This window comes from Zonotrichia leucophrys, chromosome 5, assembly GCF_028769735.1.
Source record: "Zonotrichia leucophrys gambelii isolate GWCS_2022_RI chromosome 5, RI_Zleu_2.0, whole genome shotgun sequence".
Lineage (NCBI taxonomy): Eukaryota > Metazoa > Chordata > Aves > Passeriformes > Passerellidae > Zonotrichia > Zonotrichia leucophrys.
In genome coordinates this window covers 35543859-35563563 of record NC_088175.1, presented here as the reverse complement: position 1 = coordinate 35563563, position 19705 = coordinate 35543859, and the positions used below count along the sequence as shown (strand labels likewise).

General features: G+C 38.7%; 1 protein-coding gene across 4 annotated transcripts in view; it reads left to right on the top strand.

Moving 5' to 3' along the window:
• Positions 1-19381, top strand: part of EXT2 (exostosin glycosyltransferase 2) — a 75608-nt gene extending 56227 nt beyond the window's left edge. For all 4 annotated transcript variants that reach the window (XM_064714641.1, XM_064714643.1, XM_064714639.1 and 1 more), the window contains 5 exons: positions 863-1029; positions 7968-8111; positions 8632-8760; positions 9944-10026; positions 16617-19381. In XM_064714641.1, coding sequence (XP_064570711.1) covers positions 863-1029; positions 7968-8111; positions 8632-8760; positions 9944-10026; positions 16617-16755 — 662 coding nt within the window. In that variant the 3' untranslated portion in view covers positions 16756-19381. The remainder of the gene's footprint in view (positions 1-862; positions 1030-7967; positions 8112-8631; positions 8761-9943; positions 10027-16616) is intronic.
• Positions 19382-19705: the final 324 nt, after the last annotated feature.

The following is a 19705-nucleotide window of genomic DNA, read 5'->3' as shown; positions in this document are numbered from 1 at the left end:
CCTATATAGTTATTCTTTTGTAGGAATAGAATGGGGTTTTGAAAGTTTTTGAATAAATGCAGAAGCTGTTAACATGACACTTAAGGTGCTACATGTTAAACACATAGGAAAAAATAGAAATTATACCATAGTATTAATTGGTAGGGTGAATTTGATCCAGTTTTGTATCTACGGAGGGCTCTGTTGCTATTTAAATCCTCATCTGACTTGTGAATTTAATGGTTGTGTACTCCAGTGCTCTATTCTACTTGGATGAATGCTGTAGGGCACAAGTTAGAATCCATTTGTATTTATCTAGTTTTAAATTATCACTGTAACTTAGGACTTTGAAGATGGAAGAAATTGCTGAGACACAGAATCTACTCCTTAGCAATAGTCAGTAGTGCTAAACATTTAATTGATATAATAATTTCTTTTTTTGCCTGGCCATTGATAGAACTAACATTCTTAATTAAATTATTTATGATCCTAGACTTGCAGTCAGTGATTGTATACTGCAGCTTCAAATTTTTTTAGTTGCAGTTGAGTGAAGTGTCTTTTCACACTGTGTGCCCTGAACCAATATGTATTATCCCTGCGCTTGCTCTGGGAGTGTTGCAAGTTGCTGTTTTGGGCAAGCTGTCCTCTGTGTAGCTGCCCATGGAGCTCTTTGTTGAGAGATACAGAGGGAAATGCAGCTGAACTTCTGTCTCTTGCCTTCGTTGCTCTCATGTTTGCCAAACCGAAACTGCTGTAAATTCACCGTTAAGAAGCATTTGTTTAGGAGCAAGGAAGAAAAGAGTAAAAAGCAGCTAAGATGGATATGCATATTCAGAAGTAAAGTATAACATTCAATTCTATTTCTTTCAATTTTTCTCTCTAGATTCCCTCTGGCCAAAGATTCGTGTTCCCCTGAAAGTTGTTAGGACTGCAGAAAACAAACTTAGCAACCGCTTCTTCCCTTATGACGAGATTGAAACAGAAGCAGTGCTGGCTATTGATGATGATATCATTATGCTAACCTCAGATGAACTCCAGTTTGGCTATGAGGTAAGAGAATTGGTTTTCCCCTGTCTCCTAGGCCATCCACTTCAACATTGCATATAAAGTGGAGGAAGCACTGTACAGTCTGTTGATTCAGATTGTTGCATCTCTCTTTACTACAAGAGTTCAATGCTGACTGAAACAGTTTTCCAGATAGTCATGTCTTTATTGAAAAACCTGCCAGCTAAGAGGTTTTCAGTAACTGGCACAGGAGTGCCAAAAGACTCCAGAAAATGTAATGGAATAAGTGTAAGGGAAACAGTCTGAAGACTGAGCTGCATTCTTCTTAACTTCAGATAAATCAGAAATGCTATCCAAGGGAACATGTCTTGATGGGCAAGACAAGTTTCAGAGATTAAGTGTTGGGAACAGAGGAGGCCTCCTGGGGACGTGCTGAAGCAAGGTGAAGTGCAGTGAAAGGAAGAACTGAAGAATTTCAAGGAGGTGACACATGGATCATGTGCTTGAAATGGCAAAGCTTCAGCAGCTGCTCTTGTGATGAGGGTATGGACAAAAAGAGAGCTTGTCCAAATCAGTTACCCATGGCAGTACAAAGAAGTGACAGTCTTCCTAGCTACTTGAATTGTTTGTTAAAAGTACACTTGAAGCAACACTGTTGTCTTCCTTCTAAAACTGTATTTTGCATTAGGTAATTTTTTGTCTTCCATTTGTATTTGAGTGTATAACTGTCCATAATCTAAGTCCACAGTCCATAATCACTACTGTTATATGTGCATATTTAAGATAAAGATGCTCTATTTGTAAACAAATCAGAAACATTAGAAAATGTAATACCATATTTTAAGAAAACTTTGAATTATTTAGTCACACCTGTACATGCATTGTCAACAGCAAAACAACACTGGGCTTCTTAAGTGAGAGCTAGAACATGATCCTGTTACCCAAGTTGAATGAAATCATGAAAACTGCTTCTCTGAGGTGGAGAAAGCTAGTGAAATGTGATAGTTGTCCAATTTTTAGCAATCTTAAGTGCAGTTAATACAAGATGATATTTTTAAAAAACATGTTGAATTTATTTCTTTAGCATATGTACATGTGGGGTGAAATATTGCTCTTTCTCCCTCTTGATTAAAAGAGACTGTTAGCAAGTAAAAAGCTTTTGGACTCCAGAAATGTCTTGTGATGATGTAGGTATGCTGAAGTAATAACAAAGATGTTAAGTAGTGGAGACAGAGGTTTCATCTATCATGTGTGTTTCCAGAAAGGAAATACTTTCCTTGCCAGGTTAAGAGTAGTGAGTTAATACATGAAGTGTGAAAGATGGAAGGAAGAGAAGACATCTGAAGGAAGGGGATTTTGGCTACACAGACCTTCTCTATACTTTGTTGTCTACACTGAATGTTTTAAGCACTGTACTGCAATAGCAGAGCTTACTTTTGCCTGTGTTGGTGCTTATAACTACTAGTTCTGAGAGTGATCTGATGGGATGAAAGATAGCAGATCCATAATGTGCATGCTGCATAAACCCTTGCCCCATTTGCAATTTGACTTCCATTTTCATAAAGCTGTGTCAAAGTGCCTAACAGTAAGGAGTGACTTACCAAAGTCACCTAAATGACTGTGTAAGTAGTTCTGCTGTTGGCAGAGCAGGCTTGAAGGGCTTTGAAGCAAAGATTCAAACTGCAGCTGAGTTCCAGCTGTGTCAGCCAGAAGTCATGTGAAGCAGAACCCTGTTTTTTTGTGTGTCTGAACTGTTAATTTTAACACCCTTGGTGGATAATATTTGTAACATCACATGTATTGAGTCTGGTCACACCAGAAAGGAATTATCCTCATGAAAAACAAAAATAAGGCAAAGAAAACTTGATGTGAATTCCCCTGTGGTCAGTGTAACTAGGGGATAGTCAGGATCTGCAACTGTTTGTGTCCAAGGATTAAGTCCAACAGGTCTAGCAATTGGATTGTGCTGGCTCATTTATTGGCCTTATGGCCATGTGCCTTGGTTGCAGGGACTATTTGAGTAACAGTCCTTATATTCTGTGTGTGAATGTAACTGTTTGGACATGAGATTGTTTAGTTTGGCAGACTGGAAACTATTTCTTTTGCAGTTTTTTGCATTTTATTATAAATCCTATTCCTTTTTAATTCTGGGAAGTCAGCTTACTGCACAGTAACATTGATGGAAAATTGAAGTGCTGTATTGAGAAGATAGCTGAGACAAACCTATGAGTGATTTGAATCCTTGTATTTTGAGTTTGGCTTCACCACCCCCACTCCCTCAGTAAATTAAATGAATAGAAGTGTCTTTGAATACAGAAACAGAGCAAATTATTCTAGAAATACACAGTTTTCCTCGTATAGGGAGTGGGTGATGTAGCTCCTACTCTCTGGCACAGAAATCAGGGGCTGAAGATTGATCTTTCCTGTCCTTGAGTGTCTGTGACTTGCTTGACAGGCCTGAGCTGGCTCCCAGATGTTTAAATTGTCCTCAGCCTGTGATAATTTATTTATCTGTTTATGTGTGTTACCAGAAAAGTATCTCTCAAACTCTTGACTCATTTGCAGGGGAATCCAGAGGGAACAGTAGCAGCATATAAGGTTACTAGAAAGTTTTCTTTTAAAAATAGGTCTGCTTCTGCTTTGGTCATATGAAGGGCTGGAAACGTGACATTCAGTAATTTTCTTTTCTCTCCGGACATCCTTGAGACTTTGCATTTAAACATGTGGCAAAACCCTCTCTGTCACACACTTCTCTGAATGTATAGAGCAAGCCTAAAAAAAAAATCCAGAAAACTTTGATCTCTGTACACTTTCAGCCATAAAAAAATATAGTAACACTCAAAGTGTCAGACATTTTTTACTTGTTAAAAGTGAACTATTATGGTACAGTGATTTATGACCTTGCATAAATCTATTGGAGCAAGCAGAAAAATAGTCTCTGTGTGCTGCTGTATGAAGGTAGCAGAAGAATACTCATGACATTCTGACTTGGAAAAAAGTAGTTCTGTTAAGTTATATGACTTTGGATACTGCAAAAAAAACTTATGTCTTGATAATTTTTTTCCCACTTACTGAACTTTGTTGTTCACAGAGAGAGCATCAAAGAGACCCAAGAAGTGGAACAAGTATTTAGATTATCATAATCTTAAAAAGTTAAAGCAGAACCATTGGCCACCTCTGAAGAGTTTGGTGTTTAAATGCATGACTGAAATCGAGCATTGTAGCATTCTCACCTCTGTGTCTCAGCTCGCCTCGAGGCAGATGTCGTAGTATTAAGTAATTTCTTATCCCGTGCTTATGTAGCACTTTGTCCTTACAGAGACAAAATATTTCTATTAGAACAATAATAGAACTAGTCTAAATGGGTATTATTGTTCTGGGCCTATATTTTTCACTCATTAAATGTGCAGTTTGGTGCATTGCTAAATCTGCATTTATTCTGTTGAAAACTTTTGGCATTCTGTTGTTAGATGATCTTATTCTGTTTCAGAATTGTTTTTCAGTGCTTCATGTCTCTGTCACTCTTTAAAAAAATGTATTCTCTATTGCATTGCATACATTTTGCTAGGCTGAAATTTTCATGAAGTTTGAATGACTTCTTCAGAGGAATTCTTCCTTGCTCATTTTGACTTTAAAAGTTTAGTTTTCAGGATTCCTTTGTAGAACAAGTACTATAACTCTGCTTAACAAAGGAATTCTTCACTGCTGGCCACATTCAAAGCTCTTCCTCAAACTGATGATATTTTACAAAATGTGTGTGTGCAAAGCATCTTGCATCTTTTAATGGACTCTGTGTTTACATTTTACTTAATTTTTTTAGTAACAGCACAAGCCATTCCTTTGAGGACTGGGAAAGAATTAAGAGTGGATGGGGCTCTGGAAGACAGAAGGAGTATGATGGGTTGAGTCTGTTTTCATTTGTAGAGAATAATCAGTGTTTCATTCTTAAAATGCCATGGTAGCTTTGGAAATGCTGACTATTTTTCTATTCATTAAGTTGTTGGAATTGCATATGACTTAATATAGTTTACTGAATTTAATGCATAAATGTTTGAGAATGTTCTGTAGAAGGATATGCTTCCCTGTCCTTCTGGCTACATAGAGAGCTTGCTGTTCTGATGGCACAGCAAATTGCACAGAATAGCTGAGGCTGTGAGGCAGAAAGAGCTCTGGGGAGATGAGGCTGGAGGGTGTTTTAGCTATACTGTTTATGTCACTTGAGAACTTGACTTGGAAACAAAATTACTACATTTCCTTTTGGTTTTCCTTTACAAGACTTTTAGTAAAACTACTAAGTCAGAACTTCTTTTTGACATTTCATCTGGGAGATGCTTCATCCAAAAATATTTATCCTTAGGGTTGACTACCAGAGTCTTTGGAATGACTTGTCTGCAAATAAGCATACCTCCTCTTCACTTGGCAATAGGATTTTCCTTGGATGTGTCCCTTACCAGTATTAAAGCAGGCCATCCTTCTTAGTCTGAGAAAGCTAATAAGATCACTGGCTAAAATGAAATGTACTCCTAACAGACTAATAAATTATAGGCAACCATCAAACAAGGAAATGGACAGTAATACAAAATAGAGAGTAGTATTAGAATCATTACCACTATTTTTATTCTGAAAGCTTCCTTATATGCAGTAGCTGTATATATTAATTTTGGCACAAAGCATATGTATGGATTTGGGTAATGAGCTGGATGGAGCCATTGGGAGCCTTTCCAGAATTACCATTGAATGAGCTAGTGGTGAATGTTGTGAAAAAGCCAAGCTTTTCCACTGACTTCAAAAGCATTACTTTTAAAGGGAATCTTTGTTCAAAACACCAAAGTTATTTTTTAGATGCATCAAACTGACAATTTTCAGAGGCCAGGACATTTTTTTACAGGGTAGAGTTGATATTTAGAGTGACACAAGAACATCTGTATGAGTAATGTGCATTATAGTTGGCTTTTATTTTATGTCATTTAGACTCTTGAAGATGACACCAAGGGCAAAAACTATAAGGGCTATGAATCCAGGGTTCTGTGTTGAGAAGGCACTGCACTCCCGTGGGAAGCAGTAGCTGACTTTAATCTTTCTTTCAGCTGCTGTTAATATGCATGCCATTTCCTCTACAAGAATTCTTAGCCCAGTACGGTGCAGATCTATGGTGTTCCATTAAATCCTTTGTTGAGCCTCAGCAGCTTATGTGGTGGTGCCTTCCAACAGCTGGGAGATAGACATTTTAATATTCAGGTTTAAAACTAAATCATTAAATTTTTGAGTCCTGGAGAGTGAGGAATAAATTTTTGAGTGTCGTACATTTAGTTTTGTGTTCTTTATTAAGGTTTTCTACATCATGTCAAAATAGATATCTCAAGGCCTCACTGGCTTGCCTGCCAGAAGTCTGTATTGTTTTAATTAGCTTATGGCACCAACTTGTAAGTGTCCTATGAATTCTCTTCCTTCAGTTCCAAGTTATCTCTGCTTTCAAGAACCCTCTGTGTTGGAGCGTTGTCATATCTAAATACTATCCCAGTACTTGCACCCTAGAGCTGTCTAGAAAGATTGATTTCTGGATAAAATAGAAGTTGAGGAGTCAGAAGATCTGGTTCCCATTCTTGTTTCCTGTATGATTTTGGCAGGTTCCCTCATCTGGACGTTTGAAATAATAACTGCTCTCATCATGGGATTCTGAAGCTGTATTAACTGACAGCAATAAAATGTGTTGAGATGTATAGGTGAAAAGGTATATAGTAATGAAAAATCACAGAAATGTAGATGCAGAAGCAGTAACTTAAAACTGATTCTTTTATCATATTTACTATGATAAAATACTTGCATAGAGTCCTTATAGTCCAGGCCTCCCAACTGAAATGCACTGACACATAGGAAGTGGCCAAAGTGAACTGCTGGTGGGGTGACATTTGCAGGATGGTGGAATTCCGGATAACACTTCCTTTACTGTGCATTCAACTGTAGGGTTCCCTTGTCTTTTGTACAGATGAAAGAATTTGTGAAGGGATCCTTGGGGATTTTTGAGGTACTTTGTTCTTGTTGTTGTTCTTGCATACAAAAATTTCGTTATATATGCATCTGTTGTTTATACATTACCAACCTAAACCAGAAACTCTTGTAACCTAACTGTATGTTAGAAAGTCAAGACTCGTTCTTCCAAACAAGCCTAGCAGTTATTTGGATTAGGCGACAGATTTGGAATAATTTGTCTGCAAATAATGCAGACAAATTGTATCTAGCAAACAAATAGCATTCAGACCCATCTAAACAATTATAATCCTTCCTCTCTTTTTCTCTAATGCAAAAATTGTCCATTATTTAATGTGGCCAGCAGTGTGGAGAACCGGGGTTGCATTAATGATGCCCTTCTCCTTGTTCTTGTCTACTGTATTTGATCCTGTAGTCAGCTATAAAATAATGTATGGAGTGTCAAGGATGGTATCTTGATTGTATCCAGCTGTCTGGAACAAGTCAAGGGCAAAGCAGCCTTCCATGTAGCCAAGCACCCACTAAAGAATACCAGAAATATTAAAATTTAAGCCAGTTCCTGACAAAGGAAGCAGGTTGGTTAGATCCAAAGCCAGCTGTAAAAGTAGTTAGGTTGTAGTCATATCTACTGAAGTTAACAGCAAAAGTTTCATTTTAATTATGCTTGGGTTTAGTTAGAGTTAAAATCTTTTTGAATAGTCATTTGTGTGTTTCTGTAACAATTATTTTAGTAGTCCATTAGTGGCCTTTTGCTCTGGGACATGGTTTCTCTGAGTTGTAGGGTCCTTCCACAGCAAGCTTATTCTTTTTTGTACTCCTTCTTGGCAACTCTTTGTTCCAAGAATTTGGACTTAGAAGAATTTAAGTGATCTTTGCCCCACTGAAACTCTACCCTTCCAGATGTGTTGCATTTGCTACCCTTCCAGAAAGCAGATGTGTTGCATTTGCTTTCTGTGCAGGCCTGGTTAACAGCATGTCATGTTTTTTCTCTTCAGGTCTGGCGTGAGTTCCCTGACAGGTTGGTTGGATACCCAGGTCGCCTGCATCTTTGGGACCACGAGATGAACAAATGGAAATATGAATCAGAATGGACCAATGAAGTCTCAATGGTGCTCACTGGGGCAGCCTTTTATCACAAGGTGATATACAACTTTCTCTGCACTAATGTACAATGTGTACATTAAAAAAGATCTATATGTGCTTCTGTCATTGTTCCATCAGTTTTTGTGGTGCTATGATTATGGTCTTTAAAACAGTTGTAGAACTGATTTTAAACTTTCCCTAGACCTCTTTCAGTTGCTGTGAAAACCACTGATTTGTCTCTGACAGTGAAATAAAACCAGTTCTTACCTTTATGAACTTAGAAAACTCCTGCCAGTTTGCATGACCTGAAAGTACATAGCAAATTTTGCAGGGAATGTATCTTTGTAGCTGATAGGTTCAGAAAAGAGAACCAATTTTAATGAAATTTCTGTGGTGGTCAGGAAAGGAATAATAAGCAGTTTAGCACCCAAAAATTATTTTCTATCTGCTGAAGTAGTTCTTGTCTGAAGGCACTATCACCTAGTTGCCTGCTGTTCCATGACTGAAATATTTAGTCTTATAGTTACTGTATCTGTATTTAAAATTATCTTCTTTCTTTTGCTCTCTTCTCTGCAGTATTTCAACTATCTTTACACTTATAAGATGCCTGGAGACATCAAGAATTGGGTGGATGCTCATATGAATTGTGAAGATATTGCCATGAATTTTCTAGTAGCAAATGTCACTGGAAAATCAGTCATTAAGGTGGGGCTTTTCTGCTGTTTATCTTTATGAAATTAAAAAATATCAGATACATACCTAAGTTTATTCAGTAGGCTTTCATATGTTACTTAATCCTCCATTTTTCTCTAATTGTCTCCCAGTATGGTGTCTTGGTCTCTTTCTCACGATAGAAAAGCCCTTCTGGTAAAGTTTTTGTGTTAACTGAGAACAGAGAATTATTTTTTACCAGTTGTTTCTGGTGGTTATTTTAACCATCTAGATGAGCTATAAAAGAAGATAATTTAAATGACAGCTGTACTTATGTGTGTGTATATGTACAGGCCCACAGACATATATTTTAACTATTTGAGATCGCTAGAGGAAAGAAATTGCCAACTGTCCACAGCTCGCTCTATTGTGGCCTGACAACAGCTGATTTATAGGAATGTTAATTGCAAGAACATTAATTGCAAGATCAGCTTTAAATGAACTTTTTATCCCTGAATTAATTTCCTGACATGTTTCGACACGTTTTCAGGTCTAGACATTCACTCCGTACATTCATTTCAAAGTGTGTCAGCTTGGAATGAGATTTAGAGGCCACCAGGCATTACTTCAATTAGCAGGGTCCATTCTCCCTTCTGTCCATCATCATTTACTGGGACTGGTGGCTGCATTTCCTAGAAAAGTCTTTAGAAGATAAAGCGTGTGCTTTTGCTGAAAAAGTTTCTGAGCTGTATGAGGGCAGAGCAGAGTAATTTGGCATCTCTGCAATTCGGAGAGTCCTGCAGGGTTTGCCAGTCAGCTCTTAACTGGAGAGAGCGAAAGAGCGCCTGTTGGATTAACGTTACGGTGAAGTATGGGAAGCTGTATTTCATCGCTGTTATGGCTGCAAGAACAAATGGTGTTTATACAGGGACCTTGGCAGTGAGAAAACAGTCATTAAACAGGAATTAAGGAGCTTGTCATCGCCACTTCTTTTCAGTTACAGAAGGAAAAAAACCCTCCAAGCCGTTTTTATTAGGCCCCTGTGAATTTTGCAGTCAGCCGGGCCAGATGGAGCTGAATGGAGGAATAGAGTGGCTTTTTTTTTGTACACCCCCTCTTTTTGAGACAGCTCAGCTTACACTGCAGGCATGTTCAGAGGTATTGCACTGCTCTCTGTGCAAGGAGATTAATGTCCCTTCTGTTGATATTTGATAATATCTGGCGTGCCTTTCTGCAGGTGACCCCACGAAAGAAGTTCAAATGTCCAGAATGCACAGCAATCGATGGGTTATCACTGGACCAGACACACATGGTGGAAAGGTGAGTGACCACTCTCTATTTCTCTGATTGCCTTGTTCTGATCCCTAAAATCTTATCCTGTGTCTCATTAAATTAGGACCAAAAATTATAATGTTTTTATAAATTACTAATTTTGAAAGAATGTTACATGGATTCGATCAACTTAAGTTATTCCTATGATGGGTGATGTGTCACTGAAAGGTAGACTACTACAAAAAAGGACTTTGGAAGTGTACAATTTTTAGCAGCTTTGCTGTAAATCTTTAGGACAGATATATGAAGTTCAGGTTCTTGGTTGGCAGTACTGTCAGTAATACCACATTTCTATTTGCTGTGGAATATCAACTGTAATAAGTATGAATTCTTTTTTTAAACTAGACAGTTGGTAGCTTACCTAAGAGCAGAAAATATAAATTATTAATAAAATAATTTGAAGTGATATTTGTACATTGTCTTCTTTCTAAGGATTGTGAAGCACATTGCTTCCACTAGTGAAGGGCATTTGCTGCACAATTCCATGTTGTGTTTTTTAACAATGTCAGCATTAATTCCAGCAGTTATTAGGTGGAATTAACCTGAGATTTAGGACCAATGAAGGCATCTCACTTTACGCTTCTTGGTCTGTTGCATTTCTCCTGCAAACTTTGGGGAAAATTATTTCCAACAATAGAATAAGATGAGGTAGATAAGCAGGAGGAAGAAGTCACCAGGAGATACAGATGGTTAGACTTGATGATCTTAAAGGTCTCTTCCAACATTTTTGATTCGAAGAGGTGACAAAAAAATCTGACTTGCATTTAAAACAGGCCATTTTAGATTTGCATGGAGAGGTATAACATGGTTGTCTTACTAGTCATTAGTAAGACACTTATCATTTTAACAGTCAACTTTTTTCTGTCCTCTGTAGAAATCAGAAAATTTTAAGTGTTGTATGGGCTTTAATAAGACTGAATTAAAAAAAAAGGAGTATGCAACTCAGAAGTAAAACATACCCCATTAAGTTGGTAAAAATTACTCTGCAGGAAAATACTTGAGAAAGGGGTGGGAAATTTTGTAGATCTTAAATGTTAGCTAAAAGGGAAGCACAAAAGGTTCCCCCATACCTAACGATTCTGACTTGGCTTACAGGATGGGCTACCAAGCCAGGTGAGCTTTCCTGTGGTCACAGCAGTAGTGCTACAACAACACATGGGAATTTTAGTTATGAACTAGGTTCTCATTAAGGTAAATGCTATAAAAACAGAAGATGAAAAAATTGCTCTTTGCCTTGAAGTGCATTATGATGCTGGGTAAAGGTCATGTTTCCATGTCTATAGCAGTTCTTGTATCCTCAGAGTAAAGTGTCATTGACAGTTTATTGAGAATATGTTTAAACTGTTATTTTGCTTGTCTGCAATTTTGAAAAGTGGGGAATACTGTGTTGTGGGAAGTGTTAGATGGACTGCAAATCCACATACTTTTATTTGCCCAGCCAAAGAAGTACATGCTGAGGTAGAGTCTGAATGCAGGAGAATATGGAGAGATAGACAGTTTAGGTATATTCAGGCTTGATTTTGAAAATACTTAATATCATACTGAAACTGCTTGCTAGACCTATTGCCTTCTTGCCCTGTGTTACCATCTACCTAAATATAAGGGAGTTATTTGAGAACCTGAAAGGGTTTATTTTTTTTTAAAGTTTTATGCTAGATATTAATTTAAAGTGGATAATAAATGGTAACAGCTCCTAGAGCATATTTTCCTAACTTAGTAGTGAGTAAGGCTCTCATATCCATCCATCCATCCATCCACTATTTTCAGGGTCAGGAGAGAAGCTGAATGAAAAAAAGTGCATGCATCAGGGAATATTTGTCATTATAAAAGAATAACTTTGTACTGATAACTTTACAGTGTTGGGTATCAGAAACAATACCTCAGGTGTCAGGCAAAGAGCCATTTTCAGCTTTACTTGCAGCTTCCCCAAGTGCCTGACTCCTTGCTTTCTAGCATTCAGAGATAACAAACAGGTAGTCTGAGCTAATTACTTGCCCGGATATCCAGGGATCAACCTACTGTTTGTGAAACAAACAGTTTATTAAGGTTGCCAGGTACATGCACAACATTTAGTGTTAGGTTTCTGGTTCAGAAATAGCAGAGGGATGCCCAGCAACTGCCTGTTGGTTTTTGTAAATGGAAAAGGTTTGAGAATTCAGTTGTGGAGATCTGTCCAGGAAAGATATGTAACTAGTTGGTTTTCTTGGGCCTTTTGACTCATTCAGAGGAGACAAAGGAAGATGGTGTAGTTGAACTCTGTCTCTTATTAAGAAATTTTATTATTTTAGCAATACACTGAATCAAGGGAAAGCCAACTTTGTTATTCTTCCTGCTGTCCAATTTATTTTAGATAATTAGAAGATGTTAGTCCCCAAGGTTATCAAGCTCCATCATTAAAATACCTTAACTGAAGAAAACTTTGAACCAAGAATTCCCTTCTTGTCCTAGGTTAGCCTTTACATCAGGTTACAGAAGAAACTGCAGGAAGGTCTTATAATCCCTATATTTACAGGTGTTTAAGTAGCAACAAGTTTACTGCCTTTAACATCTTTACATCTGGCTCTCAAAAATGGACAACGATTTAAAATGCAATCTGGAGGGCAACTGCCAGTACAGTAAATATAGGAAAGGGCTGAGCTGCTTCTGCAGACACAATAACAGCAGTGTTTTATTTAGGAAATGCAAGTATTTGTCAGAGTCAAAGTAGGAAGCCATTTCCTTAAGAGGCAAACTGCCCAGGTCACAGTTGGCCAAAGGTTGCAGGTACAGGGTTACCCTGTTAGGTTAGGGGTGGTCTCAAGGAAAAGCTGTGGTGGCAGCCATGTTGTGGCAGTTTTGCGCTCCCCTTGGGATATCTTTTGCAGCCACAGTGTGCCTGGAGCTCGGGGATTCCTGGTTTAAAAAATCCTAACCCTAGGCGTAACCCTAACCCTTACCCTAATCAGGTAAATCAGACTAGGTTTAGAGATGGTCCCAAGGAAAAGCTGTGGAGGCAGCAATGTTGTGGTACTTTTGCACTCTCCTTGGAATGTCTTTTGCAGCCGCAGTGTGCCTGGAGCTCTGATTTTCCTGGTTTAGAAAACCGAAACCCCAGTCGTAACCCTAACTCTAACCCTTGTCACCTAAATCAGCCTAGGGTTTGGGATGGTCCTAAGGAAAAATCTGTGGTGGCAGCCATGTTGTGGCACACTTTCGCTCCCTTTGGGATGCCTTTCGCAGCCGCAGTGTGCCTGGAGCTCAGGGCTTCTTGGTTTAAAAAACCCTAACCCTAGGCATAACCCTAACCCTAACCCTAGTCAGGTAAATCGGCCTAGGGCTTGGGATGGTCCCAAGGAATAATTTGTGGTGGCAGCCATGTTGTGGTACTTTTGCGCTCCGCTTGGAATGCCTTTTGCAGCTGCAGTGTGTCGACCTCGGGGCTTCCCAGTTTTCAAAACAGTAACCCTTGTCACAACCCTAACCAAAACCCCATATAATAAAGAAAGACTTAGGCTATGGCTAGCTCCAAGGAAAAATCTGTGGTGGCAGCCATGTTGTGGCAGTTTTGCGCTCCTCTTGGGATGTCTTGCCGCAGGCGCAGTGTGCCTGGAGCTGTGGGCTTCCTGGTTTAAAAAACCCTAACCCTAGGCGTAACCCTAACTATATTCAGGTAAATCAGCCTAAAGATGGTTGGATTTTAGCAGTGATGAACCTGATTAAGAGAGACCTTAACAAATATGAAGTTCATCCAGGGGTAACGGGGCTCTCAATTTCCAAATTTACACAATGTCTTATTGAGCTGAGTAGAACTGCATGTTGTCAGCAATGCAAGAAAAAAAAATAATACTTCGAAGCAAACATGCCTCTGTGAGTTTGAAAAACTATTGGCACAACTAAGGGACACACCTTCCCTCCATTTTGAGATGACATTACATTCTCTTGGCTACCTAGCTTTCAGTGTTTAATGTTCTAGATATCCCTTCTGGTTTATATTGTCCTAAAGTGGCAAGGACTTCAGCATTCAAGTGATTTAGTTCAGTGCTAGAGATGAAATTTTTGGAAAGTGTCTTTCTTTCAAAGACATTTTCTGGCTTGTGCATGACATCTATTTCCTTTTAAAAAGTCTGTGTCTGATCTTTGAATTTGATATTTATTTGTGGAGGGCTAACTTCTGCTTCAGCCAGAGTGTTTAGAACATACTAATTTTTCCATTTTTAATTTTTGCCATTTCTTTAACAATGAAATGGTTTTCTGGTGGTTAAAGATATTGTATAGGCAGGCTTAAATGGACTTTACACCAAAATAAGTTCAGCTGTAGAAGGATCCCATTTTGATATTTTGTCATAATACCTCACTTTTGATTTGGGAGTATAACCTCTGGAGGGAAGAGGTCAATTTTGTCTGCCCTATCCATTTAGTTTTGTCTTTTGCTCTGAGGGTGCCACTTAGTTCTGGTTGTGACAATGGCTGCTCTGATGTGGACACCTGCCTGCCAGGCAGTAGGCTGAGATAACTAATTCATTTCACACCAGCCACCAAGCAGCTGTTACATTACAATGTCTTTCAGTCATTACTGGCAAAGGCAGGATTTGAACCAGTAGACTAAAAGTATTCTTGTATTCCAGAAACCAGTGAAGGCCAGCAGCTGTGCAAACCTCTCACATGCACATCTCCCAGTGCATTTACCTCCTTGCCTGTGAAGTTTGTGGGTTTCCTGCCATAAGGCTTCCCCAATACACATCCACATCATGGATTAGTTAACCACATTTCTTACAATTATTTGAAAGTCTGAATTTATCTGAAAATCAGATGTTTTAAGATATCCTATGGTGGGCATCCTGTGGAAGTGACAGAAGCTGCTTAATGTTCTTGGAGAAAACACTCAGTTCCTGCTGTCTGCAGGAACTACTTCAGTGAACCTTTCAGTGCTTGTGGTCCAAATCTCATTCTCTTGATGGTTCACCTTGTTACTTTAAATTATTGAACATCTACCTGGATCTTCACTTAAGTCCTCATTGGTGGCTCCTTTGCTATTTCAGATCTGTGCTACACTGGATCAGATAGTGCTTGTCACAGGAGTAGAGACTGTCCCACTGTACATGGTTTTCTCTTACACTCTGAATTTCTTTTCATTTGTTTGTGGTCCCTATGATTTGGATCTGATGATAGAAAGGTATGAGGTAGGATGAAGTATGAGAAGATGGGAAGGTAGCAGAAGGTGAAGTGTCTGCATTTACCTGTAGTAATATTTTATTCAAGTATCACTTCATATGAAGTAGTTTTCTGACACTTTTCTCAGGACAGAAAATGATCTGAATGATGACCATTATAGCTTGAAACAGCTTTGTCATTGAGGAAATAATTTTGAAAACTTCTCTTGCTGTCCCGTCTACTTCAAAAGAGTGTTTGGGGCAGCGTTGAGCAGTCCCCATCACAGAACTGTCACATTCAGTTGGTGTGATTGACCAGGTCCTGATGAGGAAAATTATCCTGGAGCCGTAGTGACCCCCTAACCCTCCAAAGGGGTCGGGAGAGGGTGCAGTGGTTGGAGAGCGAGAGACCTGCTCTGCCACCGCCTGCAGCACTTCAGTCTCTAGCTGAGTCAAAGTTCTCACTTCTTTGTTTGTTTTCCCCTTTGAGTGGCAAAAGAAATGTCACCTGTTTTCTTGTAACTCTCTGTTAATGTGCAGGGAACTGTTGTCATGATTCTTGGTATCTGAATTCCTTAAAAGCTGTTTTATGTAGCAGGCAGCTAAAGTTAGCTGAGCATTGGCTGAGGTGAGATGAGCCAGGTTTTCTCTGCCTTGCTTCCACAGGTATAGCGCCCATCAGTGAAAAAGTTAAAGGAGCAATGTCATGGTTAAACATCTGCTTGCTTGTTTTTTGAAGAACGTGGCTGTTCCTTTCCACATTACTGACACTGAGATTATTAAAACTGAAAGAGTCATCAGTGGTCCAGTTTTTTTGTGCTAATGTGATGTCTTATTGCTCAATATATCTTTATTTAGACAAGGAAAAGAAACTAGTTACTTCGTTTCATTTTATAGTTTTAATTCAGCTTCACCTTTAAATTACAGTTCAATCAGCTCTGCCTATTCTCTGAGGCATGTTTATTTTTTTGTGGGAAAAGATAGAGCTTCTGAAGAAGCCTGAAAAAAGACAGACTTTTTGTTTTTAGAACTCTGTTTTCACAAAGCCTTGGTTTTTGCAAAACCTTCGTTATAAACGAAATTGACCCAACAGTGGCCCTTTAAGAGACATGTTGGCAGTTAATCTGTTCTGGTTTACAGCATGTACATTGCTTTAAGAATGACTGGAATTCTAGGGGGAGGGAGAAGGGAAGCTTTGACCTCCATGTGCACATGTGCTGCTGCCAGCATCCCTTTGCTCGTCTCCGTGATTAAATGGATAAATCAAAGAACACCAGCTTCTTTTCTGTTCTCTCTGCAGTGAGGCTCTCTTTTTATTTATTAGTAGCCAGCGTGGCTGAAATACTTCCAAGTGCAAGAGGGAAGGTTTCTACCAGTTATTTTGGTGTGGGAGTTGGTAGCCAGCCCAGTTGTTGGAGTTCTTAATTATACTGCTTTCCTTTTCCCCAGATCTGAATGCATCAATAAGTTTGCCTCTGTCTTTGGGACCATGCCTCTCAAAGTGGTGGAGCATCGTGCTGACCCCGTCCTGTACAAAGATGACTTTCCTGAGAAACTGAAGAGCTTTCCTAATATCGGCAGCTTGTAAAGAGTGAGACAAACCTCCATGAGGAAAACAACAGCCGAAAAGGTGCTATGAGGAATATAAGGCCCTGAAGACAAAACTTTATAGAGAGTGGGTTTGCATCTGAGAGAGATGAGGATCAATGTTGTTGTCTTCCTTTTACATTGCACAAAGTTGTATTTGAAATCTGGACAGCTGCTTCTCAGTTGCTCACAGAGAGTTGAATCTATTTGTGGGTTCTCCAAAAAATGTCACACTTTTGTCCAGAGGAGGCTATGCATCTGGAAGAATAAAACAGAATCTTGCTCTCTGTGGTCTGACTGGCATGACTGACCTCTTCTATCAAATGTGCTGCAAGGCTCTCTGGTTAGTGAGCATCCATCCATTCAAAGCAACTGTCTGCCATGTAGAGCTGTTCTCTTTTGGGAGGAGTTTATTTCCTGTGTGGCTGGTGGGCCTCTGTCTTTTGAGCTTTAACTGTTGTCTTAAGTAACTGTAACAAATATTTTCTTCTGTAATATGAGACAAATGTTTATTTTTTTACAACATCAAAAACAAAAATCTGTCTGTTTTCACCTAGTTTACAGAACAAAGCAATTTGTGTTACTTAAATTATTTTGATGGAGATGGAGACACAGCAGCTGGGACGATAGTCTCCTTCAAAGCAGAAACCTGCAGGACAGAACTGCAATTACTGCACTTCCTGTGTAAATCTCAGGTTTTCTGCTGCACTCATACAAAAGACTCTGACTCTCTATCAGAAATAGTTGTATTATACAGAAAAAGATTTGTCTTTAGTCTTCCTATATTTTTATCTGAATTATAAAACCAGCAATCAGGTTACACTTTTACTTTGTAGCCATCCATAGGGAAATAAGTTTTTTATGTCTGAATCCTCTTCAACAAGCAGTGTACTAATTTGTAAAACACCTTCTATATTTGCAGAAATTCCCAGTTCCAGCTTCAATGTACAGGCACGTGTATGTGTAAGACACTCTTAACGCACACTTACAAACTCCTGTAAGTTACCATTGTTGGAAAAACTATTGTGTCTTCGGCTGTAATTTAAGGAACCCATTGCCACAGGCTGAAACATATAGCTTAAGAAGTCTTTTGGAGAAGATTTACATTTCTTAGGAACATTTGAATTGTTTCTCCATACTGAAATGAACCTGAATGAGAAAACAAAATGCAACAAAATTAGAAATAAAGTTGCTTGGACTGTTACGCTTGCCCTTCAGTATTGAGGGTCCCAAGTTGGGCTGAGAAAGCAATCTCTTTTCTAGCTCCACTGATAAAATGCTTGCTACTAGATAAGTGTGATTTCACTGTCTTTTGAAACCTCTGTTGCTGCTGGTTACAGACACATCCTACTTGACGGGCTGTTTTTCTGTGACAGTGCAAGCAACCTTATTCCTCAGATTTGCCAAACCCCAAACAATAGGACAAGTGTTAGACATCATGGTTCACCCCCTCTCCTAAACTGGATACGCAGCAATGACAGAAACCAAATGAAAGTCAGGCTAGAAACAGGAAACATCTGCTCCTATTTGTCTCACCCCCACTAAGACTTATCTTATTGCCCAATGCAGTGGATGTGCTGTGAATAAAACTCATATTGGAACAATAGCTTTGAGGGGATGCTTCACTTCATAACCTCCCTGGGATGTGCCTGTAAACTGTATCATCTGACTCTCTGGGAGTGTTTAATTACTAGTAAATGTTTTTTGCTGCACTCTTTGTTTCATTCCTGAGTTGCTATGGGAGCTAAAAGGATAGCTGTTGCAGTGACAACTGCTGTCTGCACAGTGGCTATCACAAGAGAGAGGAAGGTTTGTTACTCATTATATCTCCTTTGCAGCCTTTCAGGTTTATTAACATGAACCTTCTTTTTGAATCTTCCCATTGATTTATGTGCTGGTGCTTGAGCATCAGGAGATACCAGCATATTTCCCTTGAGAAGTTTCTTTTAAAAGGGTACCTGTAACAGTGCAGTAGTCAGTTTTAGCTGTCATTTTGGAGCAGATCTCAGCTTGGCAGGCCTTATCAGCTTAACTGAGTTATAACACCTTCCTTACAGAGTTGTGAAGCTTCTGTGATTTTTTGATTCTTTCTCAGTAAGCCAGTAAAAGGTTTGTTTTGCACAGAGTCATTTAAGACACTGAGGATTTGAAACACTTGGTTGAATATTTTTAGATATAGACAGCCAAACCAGTCCTGCTAAGCTGAGGTATAATCTCCAGTCAGTAAAAAGGTAACATATCCTTGTGTCTGCATCCAGGAGCATCTGAGTAGTTTCCCCTTGCACAAAATGTCCACTGACCCCTAACAATAATGCTTTATCCTTTGGCCTTTTACAGTTGCTTTTATAGGGCTAGCTCATTTACAGTCCTATTTGTCTCTGTTTAATGCCATGGAGAAAATTGGGCAATTGACCATAAAGAAAAATTGTAAAATTGCCTTCTTACTTGCTCTCTGCATTTATTATTGTGATGTTCTTGATGCAAATTCTGTAAAGGTAAGATTTAATTGTATGTCTGATTTACAGCGGGGGTTTTGTCAATCTTTAAATTAAGATAATTTTTAACTTTTCATTGTATATATGATATCCAAAAAAGCTTGATAATTGTATATTAAAAATTAAATCACATGAGTGTTTATTGTATTTCACTTCAGGAATGGCACAAGGAAACATTAATTAATTCAGAAGGGAGAATTAAAGTGACAAGCTCTTTTACTACATAAATCTGTGTTAAACTTGAATATTCACAATGCATTTCAGAAAGGTCTGTCAATATTTTGTCTTTCCCATAACTGCAGTTTGACGGCTGTCTTGAAAATAGAAGTTTGGTCTGCACCCCAGTCACCTTTTGGGGAGAGTAGTTGTTACTCTAATTTTCTGCCAAGATTTGACAATAGCATTTATCTTGGAGAAATATAGAACAGGTTGGGGTTTTTTTGGTTTTTTTTTCTT